This window comes from Plutella xylostella, chromosome 17 (genome assembly GCF_932276165.1).
Source record: "Plutella xylostella chromosome 17, ilPluXylo3.1, whole genome shotgun sequence".
NCBI lineage: Eukaryota > Metazoa > Arthropoda > Insecta > Lepidoptera > Plutellidae > Plutella > Plutella xylostella.
The window spans coordinates 82,302-91,431 of NC_063997.1; the positions used below are offsets into that span (position 1 = coordinate 82,302).

Sequence of the window (9,130 nt, forward strand, 5' to 3'; positions counted from 1 at the left end):
AATAATTTTACCCATATACTCCATGTAATTTTATCAAATATTTTCCCGAGAGCGGAGAGGCCCGTGCCCCAGCAGTGGGGACGGGATGGGTCGTGAATAGTCGTGATACTCGTGATGAAAAGTATATAATCTTTATTTTTCTTTGATTACAGGTGTGAGGACATGACATGATACTTTAAATCTTATGCAGTATACCAAGAAGAATTTCTCGCACCTGCAGCGATTTTAGACGAAATAATGATGATTTATGACATGTCATTGTTTTCCCAACCTATCAAGAGTTGGCTGAAAGAAATTGCTTTTTGGCAATTAGCCTTTGGAAGGAGACCCGTGCCCCACCAGTGGGGACGTGATGGGTTGTGATGATGATGATGATGATGATGATGATGATGAATTAACCTTTGCACACTGTCTGAATTTCTTTTAATTGTATGCTCTTGTTTCTATTTACTTTAAAAATGTTAAATAAAGTGTTCAAAAATAATAATTAATAGTTTTTTTTAAGTCGTATCTCGTTATTCCCACGACCCACATATATTACCTATACCATTGTAATCTAGATTTAATCTCCTATATCAGAACATAATCAGAACTAATTTTATTTCTGTTCGCCGTGGACAAAGTTTCCATACAACAAATGTCGTTGGATATATTATATCCTCTTTCATTTACTATCGACCCTATATTTTGATTTATCTATACTTATGAATGTACCTAATTATAACAATAGGTAATAGCAGAAATGCATTGTCGTTTAAACCTAAAACAGGCAAAATTTAATCGATGGCATCACTGGATTCGATCACAGCGAAGTCGCCACCGGAACAGATAAGATTGTGGCACTATACGTAAGCCGCGTCCACTCGTGTGTCGGCACTATACCACAGTGCGTGACTTCTTCGTCCACAGACAAATTTTAATCTGTGGGCGAACACAGAATACAAAATCAAGCAAGACGCCATTTTGATTTTGTGTTTTGTGTCGTTTGCTGCTTGTCGTGCATGAAAATTAAATTGAAATTTTAATTTCTATTTTAGATTTACTGATAACTATAAAACATGGGTGAAGATAAACGTAAGTTATTGACTTTAATCATGTGATTATGACTTCTATTTCCTCCGAATTTGGTTCAGTTTTGTGTATAAATGTAAATGCCATTTTCAGCCGACCGCCGTCGTAGATCTCGTTCCAGGGGAGCCGGCGCAGAGAGACGCCGCTCCCGGTCGCGCTCGCCGCGCGAGGGCGGTCGCGAGGGCCGCGAGGGCCGGGAGGGCCGCGAGCGCCGGGAGAAGCCCGCGCGCAGGAGCAAGTCCAAGTCGCCCACGTCCAAGCGCTCGCGGCGCCGCAAGCCGTCGCTGTACTGGGACGTGCCGCCGCCCGGCTTCGAGCACATCACGCCGCTGCAGTACAAGGCCATGCAGGCCGCGGGGCAGATCCCCGCCAACATCGTGGCCGACACGCCGCAGGCCGCCGTGCCCGTGGTCGGCTCCACCATCACGCGCCAGGCGCGCCGCCTCTACGTGGGCAACATCCCCTTCGGCGTCACCGAGGAGGAGACCATGGAGTTCTTCAACCAACAGATGCACCTCTCCGGCCTGGCGCAAGCCGCCGGCAACCCCGTGCTTGCCTGTCAGATCAATCTGGACAAAAACTTTGCATTCCTGGAATTTAGATCAATTGATGAAACCACACAAGCCATGGCATTTGATGGAATCAACTTTAAAGGACAGAGCTTGAAGATCCGGCGGCCACATGACTACCAGCCCATGCCGGGCACAGAGAACCCGGCCATTAATGTACCCGGTGAGTGCTTTCAATAAATTTTTGCTGGAGATTCAATAGCTGGGTGGAAAAGCAAATGCTTTTACACCAGGCCAGGCACTGTTGTGGGCAGTGAGGTACTATGATTGAATTTATAAATGATCCTTCACTCCTGTGAGCTTTTAAACAATAATTTATTGCATTTGTTTCAGCTGGTGTGATAAGCACAGTGGTGCCAGACTCCCCACATAAAATATTTATAGGTGGTTTACCGAACTACCTGAACGAGGACCAGGTCAGTACCCCCGAGCGCTCCTGTGGACCATTCTACTGTCTCTCCACTACATCCCTTGTATTGACATTAATGGTTCACTGATTCTTACTCAATATTTTGGAAAGAATCAATTTCATAAATTGTTCATCATAAATATTAAACATCCCAATTTATTATTTTATGGAGGAATTTGTATTAGACACATTGAATATTTGTAATGTTAATATTTTTTTTTGCTAAATCCTCAAGTATATGAATTCCTCTTGATTTTGAATGAATACACTGTAGAATGGTACTGAACTTGCAAAATTATATTTTACAGGTTATTACCCAGACTTCACTATTAAACAAATACGGCAACATTGTCAACAAAATAAAAATTATAAAGCTCTCACTAGGTACCACAAATCATCTCAGTTCATTCCTTAGGTTGAAGATCAGCAAAAAATTTACAGATGAATATTTAAATATGTATGCAAACTGCTGTAGTTGGTTGCATACACAGTGCATAGTAGGCAGTAGTAGCGCCGGAGCACTGGGGCGCCGCGCTTCAGGACGAGACGCAACAGTGGGGTCGGGCAATGGGGCACTCGGGCGGTGTTTGTTTCAGCCGTTTCAGGTATTTCAGGTCCCTAGCGCGCCGCCGCCGACTCTCACTGATACCGTTTGCTTTCTGCCCTCCCCTAGCATAGATATGGCACATTCGCGCCGCGCGACTCTGTTGTCTCTCGTTCTCCTTGCGTCTTGTACTTGAGTGAGGCGTCGGCACTCCAAGGCAAGTCTCCATTCTCATCTGATTCTAACTTGCGGCTAGAACCACCTCAGAACATGCGTAACTATACTTGCAACATTTTGCTAAGCAGATAGATGTAAAGGGAACATTCCAAATTTTTACATAACTTATAGTGACAGTTTGATTATTAAAAGTGTACTTAACAAACTTAATAGTAAAGTTTTTTAAGAGCAGTAGCTTACTGTGTGTCGTGTGAAACAGGTGAAGGAACTTCTGATGTCGTTTGGACAACTGCGCGCCTTCAATCTGGTGAAGGACTCGGCCACGGGGCTCAGCAAGGGATATGCGTTTGCTGAATATGTAGACATCACCATGACGGATCAGGTATACATTATTTATTTTACATGTTTTTATACCATTTGAACTACATATATATATTATATATATACATATAATAGAGCTAGTATTAAATGGCTATTTTTCTACAAGCTATGTGCATACTTTGGATGTCTTTTTGCTGTTACAAAAAGTATGCTCCATTAACACACCCTATCCTATAATAAGGCTTTAAAACCCAACTAATGTGTGTGTTGTGCAAATGTGCAGGCCATCGCGGGGCTGAACGGCATGCAGCTCGGGGACAAGAAGCTCATCGTGCAGCGCGCCTCCATCGGCGCCAAGAACTCCACGCTCGGTGCGTCCCCACCCCCCCCTAGCCCCCCACATGGCTGTCAACTACACTTTTACTACATTTTTCCCGTTGGCAGTTCTAAGCATTTATGACACTCACAAATAATATGGCATTCATAGTAATTACGAGATTGTTTTCAGCCATTCTCTTGTTAATTAGGGATAGTGCAGCGATAGTGGCTAACAGCTATTGCAATTGTCCCTTGTTACGAGAAGTAGCCCTTTCCGTCACGTTCCTATAACAAAACAAAATATGTGGTTTTCAAGTCTCTTGTACCGACCCCTAGACTTGTTTGACTGTGCCAGATGCAGTGTTGGCAGAGTGTTGGTAGTGGTAGTGACGTGCGTGTGGCGCGGTGTTGCAGCGATGACGGGCGCGGCGCCGGTGCAGCTGCAGGTGGCGGGGCTGACGCTGGCGGGCGCGGGCCCGGCCACGGACGTGCTGTGCCTGCTCAACATGGTCACCGCCGACGAGCTGCGCGACGAGGAGGAGTACGAGGACATCCTCGAGGACATCAAGTGCGTACACCTCGAGTATTGATGTGGAGACTGTTGCAAAACGTGTTATTTTACTATTTACGGTGAAGGAAAACATCGTGAGGAAACCTGCATATCTAGATTTAGCACATCTAGATATGTGAACCCACCAACCCGCAGTGGACCAGCGTGGTGGGGAAATGGTCCAAGCTTAGGAAGGCAGTTTAGACCTTGGGGATATGCACAAAGGTTCCACTCGAGAGAGCCAGGTGCAGGTACTGTTACCCCCACAGAGAATAGAATAGAGGACTATTTACGTGTTTAGTAAGAAATAAATTATGGGCTTTTTCTGAACAAATTCTGGTAGGTGCTCATGAACTTCATTGCTGCTTATTGTACCCTTTTTTTTTCAACATTCTCTATATTTATTAATCTTCAGTGTAAACTCTTTCTCGATTCTCAATCTTCATCATCATCATCATCATCAGCCTTCTATCGCCCACTGTTGGGTATAGGCCTCCTTATTTGTACGCCAATGTTCAATCTTACTCGATTGAAATTTTCCTGCCCCATGCTGCATGATATTAAAATTTGAGTGATTAGTATAAACTGTCCTCACTCGCCACAACGAATATTGCTCATATATTTTCTAGTCCTTGTTTACTATAAAGTTGGTATGTCTGTTCCAGGGAGGAGTGCAACAAGTACGGCTGCGTGCGGAGCATCGAGATCCCGCGGCCCATCGAGGGCGTGGAGGTGCCGGGCTGCGGGAAGGTGAGCCACGCGCCCTCTCATATTCATACAACAATTTACACTTTTATAATAATACTAGCTGTTCCCGCGCGCTTCGGTTCGCCTTAAAAAGTTTTCCCGTGGGAATTCCGGGATAAAAAGTAGCCTATGTTCTTTCTCAGGGTCTAGAGTCTAGACCCTTTGGTATACATATGGTCTAGACTCTAGACCATATGTATACCAAATTTCATTCAAATCCGTTCAGTAGTTTTGGCGTGAAAGAGTAACAGACAGACACAGTTACTTTCGCATTTATAATATTAGTTAGGATTACCTTAATGCACCTTGAGTGGGTTACCTCTGTCACAGAATAATAACTAGTACCAGGTACAGAAGTCCATCTTCGCAATGGCTTGCAAAGAAATATGACTCCATCCCATAAGCAATAAGATCTAATTTAGATCGCGTTCCAACCGCACACGTTTTTATTTACTTACCTACCAATTAATTTTTGAGGGAATATGCGCCTTATTTCACTGGACGACGGTGCATAATAAGTTATACGTGGTAATACGCATTGAAAAAGAAGCCACCTTAGGGTTGCCTCAGCACCACAGACTACAACGTTTACTAAGCAACGGACTGACTTTGTAAAAAGAATGTCATGTTTTAAAACAAAATTAATTTGAATTTAGAATACAAAGCTATTCCAAACTTTTTTTCTATTGAAAATAACCAGTAAAAACAATAACAATTTCATAGTTAAGATATTTTGAATTACATAAAATATGTATAAATCTAAGTACGTAAAACATTTAATTTTGTGAAAACATGTTTTTTTTTCTTTATTATTTATATTATGCATATAATTTATGTTATGATACAGAACGTGTTAGTTTCGTTAAGCACTAATCCCACTCAGCGCACATTTTATAATCGATTCATTAATACATTTTGAAGGTAGTTGTGTCTGTAAATTTAATACTTTAACGAAAACAAAATTGGAATAGACTTTGTTCAACATGGCGAAAAAAAGGGTTTGTAGTTCGGATTAATTTCATTTCAAATAAGGAACGTAGAAGAAATCAATAAAATACTTAGATTAGTTTTACCTGTCAGCATCTTTTGGTAATCTAAAAAAAAATATGGATCACGATCCGTATTTAAGCAATTAAATACGGCACAGTATTTTGCTGTTTTTTTTTCTTTTTATGTCCATTTTTCTATTCATAAATTTTAATAAATACCTAAATACGACATTTATAAATAAATAAAATAAACTAGTACGAAATAGGAACAAATAGCGCGCGCGTGTATCGTCTTCCGCTTGCGGCAGCCGACTAGATTCGCCCTCTCGATGGGGCAGGCGCCAGGCTGGCGCCTGCGCCGCCCACGCGCGGAGTGACACAGGCCTGCCTCTGTCCTAGTCCTGAACCGAGAAGTCCCAAATGCAGCATGTATGAGTACCGATACTGAATGCCAAAATAATGAGTGCGAACCGTGCTCTTGCAGAGTGGATGTCCGTGGTTCCCTGCTCTTTTCTTAGATGATTAGAGTGATTAAGTGCGTTTGCACGATACGCATATACTACCTAAATACATTGAATGTGTTAAAAAATATATCCGAGTGCTCTAAGGACTAGGCCGATGGCCAAGAGCATACCTAGTGTTATCGCTATAAAACCAGCCCTCCATATCGCCGATGTGTGTTGGTTCAGTTTTTAACCGACTTCGAAAAAAGGAGGACGTTCTCAATTCGTCTGTATGTATTTTTTTTTATTTGGTTTAACGCTTGGTTCCCCGCAGGTGTTCGTGGAGTTCAACAGCATCGCGGACTGCCAGAAGGCGCAGCAGACGCTCACGGGCCGCAAGTTCAGCAACCGCGTCGTGGTCACCTCGTACTTCGACCCCGACAAGTACCACCGCCGCGAGTTCTAGTCGCCCCCTCCCCCACTACCCCCTCGGCACCCACCACCCCCGCCCCCAGTAACACTGACATAAGTACTGAGGGCCTATTGGGAGCTTTATGTCACGGTTCAAGCAGTGCGTGTGTGCCGCTAGGTGGAGCGTCTCTCGCGTCATACGAAATTGCGTTTACTTTTCTCCGCTCGAATGGTGTAAAAGCTCCCAATAGGTCCTCTAAAGTAATTCAGGTCAAAGCGATTTCTCTTTCGTGCTTGGTAACGAACCGACGATGTCACTGACTATCCTGCGACTGCGATATCGCTTGGGCATGAATTGGTCTTGAGCTTGACCGAGCTCTTTGATTCTGTCCGCCGGTGCAAGGACTCACCGGCCACACTCGTAAAGCCGCTCTCGGCTTTTAGTACAATCTTTTAAGTGACATTTTATCGTATACCTATTCATTCTATAAATTAAAAACATGAAATAAAAGTAATTGTATCGATATTTTGTGTTTTTATTTAATAAAATGATTAACTAACCATACAACGATCACAACAATACAATCAAAAGAAGGTACTTAAATATTAATTATTAAACGTAAAATATTATCCTAATTAAAATTAAATGGTGGTACATAATAAAGAGCAGGCTCCACTGAGGCGGGATGAGTCCCCCCCCCCCCCCCGCTATACGTCGTTCTGCAGCGCGGGCTGGTAGGTGTTGACCTCCCCGGCGTCCGCCGCCAGCACCAGCTTGTGTAACAACGCGTACAGCGCCGCGCCCGCCAGCAGCATGCCCAGCCCCGCCAGCAGCGACACCGCCCACGCCGGCACCGCGCTGCCGCCTAACAACAACAAAACAGTTAGGACGTATACAGAAACAAAACGGAAGACTTATAAGCGCTTACTTCTCCAATTATCTCTGCATTACACGCGGGCTGCTTCCCAGCATATGCCTAGGCTTAGAGCGTTGGCACATGAGAGTGGAGACTACATAAACAATTGCAATGAGTGCCACATGAACGCTTCATCAATAGCTGCCGCATTGTGTGGCACGGGCATGTCATTCAGATTTGTACCTATGTAAAATATAATTGCTCAATCTACGCAGCGCAAACAACGCTCCACGCTCGTAGGCATCGCTCTTTCCACCGACCACCGCCAAAAAGATAGCCGTTCATGACGAGAGGCACAGTCCAGCCAGATAGTATAAAAACTTGAAATAAGAGTTTGACTAGCGATAGCGTTAGTAGTGGAATGAGATGACTCAACGGATGTGGAGCGTTGAGTCACATTGCAAGTAGCCAGTGGAGGCAGGTCTGTATGTATGTAGGTGCTTACGGTAGTAGGTGCGCGTCATGACGCGTCTCCCGCGCAGGATCTTGCGCCGCGCCTCCGCCTCGTGGGCCAGCGAGCTCAGCACCACTGAAACACATCATCACTACTTTATTTACATTCTCCCTGAGCTGGACTCATGATGCATGATGATAGGGTATATACCGGTAAAGATCATTTTAAAAGATTTAGTGACCTCGCGCCATAGAATTATGCGGTAGTGGACTTCTGTTGCGCGAGATCCCATACTGGGCACTTTGCAGAATCTATGACATATTTTATGGGAAGGTGAAAGTTAACGGAAACAGAACATAGAAGTAAAATCTGAAGATCTACTTAACTGCACAATATTCCACTAGACATGAGTTTACTGAAACGCGGTTTGGGTTACCTACCAACTATTATTTCCTTTTGAAAACACACCGTTTGAAGTCACCCGAGTAGGTACCTATGCGTTGTTTTATGTATGAAGTACACGGAGTATGTACCTAGTAATCTGCCCTACTTTATAAGCAGTTCTACTTTCCACTTCCTCACATTCCTACGACCTGTTTGTTTATTAGATTTGCTTTGTACTTACCCAAAATTACAGCGAAATAAAAAAGAAACGATCGTTTTGGAGCCATTTTTGTTTTCCACTTGTAACTAAACTATTTATAAACGAAAAATAAACTCAAAGCACGACTTTGATGACAAAGTAAAACGCCACTATAGGTGTGTTTCACTAAACTGTTATCAGCGATAGTGATAAGATAGGGGCATGAGTAACCAGCGATGCTCAGAGCGCTTATCTTCTATGTGGTAGCGAGGATACTTGGCAATTTGTTTGTAAGTATACGTTTAGTGCCCCATTCGTCACCATTCTTGAATGACATGGGAACATAACATGGAAGCAGGTACCGAGCTACGTCAACTTATTAGACTTGTTTATCGTTATATTATTGTTGGCTACACAACCATCTTTAACACGTTGCATGGACACTTTTAGTCTATCTATGCTAACGTTATATAGGTGTCACATACCTACAGTACAGTTCTCCAAATGATAGTTAAGTACATTAATTATAAATTTTCAATATAAACAGAGTACTAGCAACAGGAAGTATCTAGGTTTTATTCCTCCAAAGACTAAAATACCACATAAATAAATGATCAAAATGTAACTATCCGTTATAACTTACTTACCTATGCATATAGGACCCTACCTAGTCCTAGGTGTACCTAC

At 43.2% G+C, this 9,130-nt stretch overlaps 2 protein-coding genes across 2 annotated transcripts; one reads left to right on the forward strand and one right to left on the reverse strand.

The window, feature by feature from the left end:
• Positions 1–916: 916 nt before the first annotated feature.
• Positions 917–7,075, forward strand: LOC105389582 (splicing factor U2AF 50 kDa subunit). Its single transcript, XM_011560723.3, has 8 exons — positions 917–1,074; positions 1,165–1,803; positions 1,974–2,056; positions 3,030–3,152; positions 3,375–3,462; positions 3,824–3,977; positions 4,625–4,709; positions 6,473–7,075. Exons 1-8 carry the CDS (start codon positions 1,059–1,061, stop codon positions 6,602–6,604), a joined length of 1,320 nt encoding a protein of 439 aa, XP_011559025.1. The 5' UTR covers positions 917–1,058; the 3' UTR covers positions 6,605–7,075.
• On the reverse strand, positions 7,070–8,648 carry LOC105389584. The gene is made up of 3 exons (XM_011560725.3): positions 8,486–8,648; positions 7,912–7,995; positions 7,070–7,415 (listed from the first exon to the last, which is right to left on the reverse strand). The coding sequence occupies exons 1-3, from the start codon at positions 8,529–8,531 to the stop codon at positions 7,258–7,260; spliced, it is 288 nt and encodes a 95-aa protein (XP_011559027.3). The 5' UTR covers positions 8,532–8,648; the 3' UTR covers positions 7,070–7,257.
• Between the last annotated feature and the right edge of the window lie 482 nt (positions 8,649–9,130).

What these genes read in the sequence shown, in the direction of transcription:
- LOC105389582 (XM_011560723.3), top strand. An exon ending in CGCCAAGAACTCCACGCTCG is followed by an intron (nt 3,463 to 3,823) that starts GTGCGTCCCCAC and finishes GCGGTGTTGCAG; the next exon opens with CGATGACGGGCGCGGCGCCG. An exon ending in AGGTGCCGGGCTGCGGGAAG is followed by an intron (nt 4,710 to 6,472) that starts GTGAGCCACGCG and finishes GGTTCCCCGCAG; the next exon opens with GTGTTCGTGGAGTTCAACAG.
- LOC105389584 (XM_011560725.3), bottom strand. Translation starts at nt 8,531, where the DNA reads ATGGCTCCAAAACGATCGTTTCTTTTTTATTTCGCTGTAATTTTGG. An exon ending in TTATTTCGCTGTAATTTTGG is followed by an intron (nt 7,996 to 8,485) that starts GTAAGTACAAAG and finishes GATGTGTTTCAG; the next exon opens with TGGTGCTGAGCTCGCTGGCC. An exon ending in CATGACGCGCACCTACTACC is followed by an intron (nt 7,416 to 7,911) that starts GTAAGCACCTAC and finishes TGTTGTTGTTAG; the next exon opens with GCGGCAGCGCGGTGCCGGCG.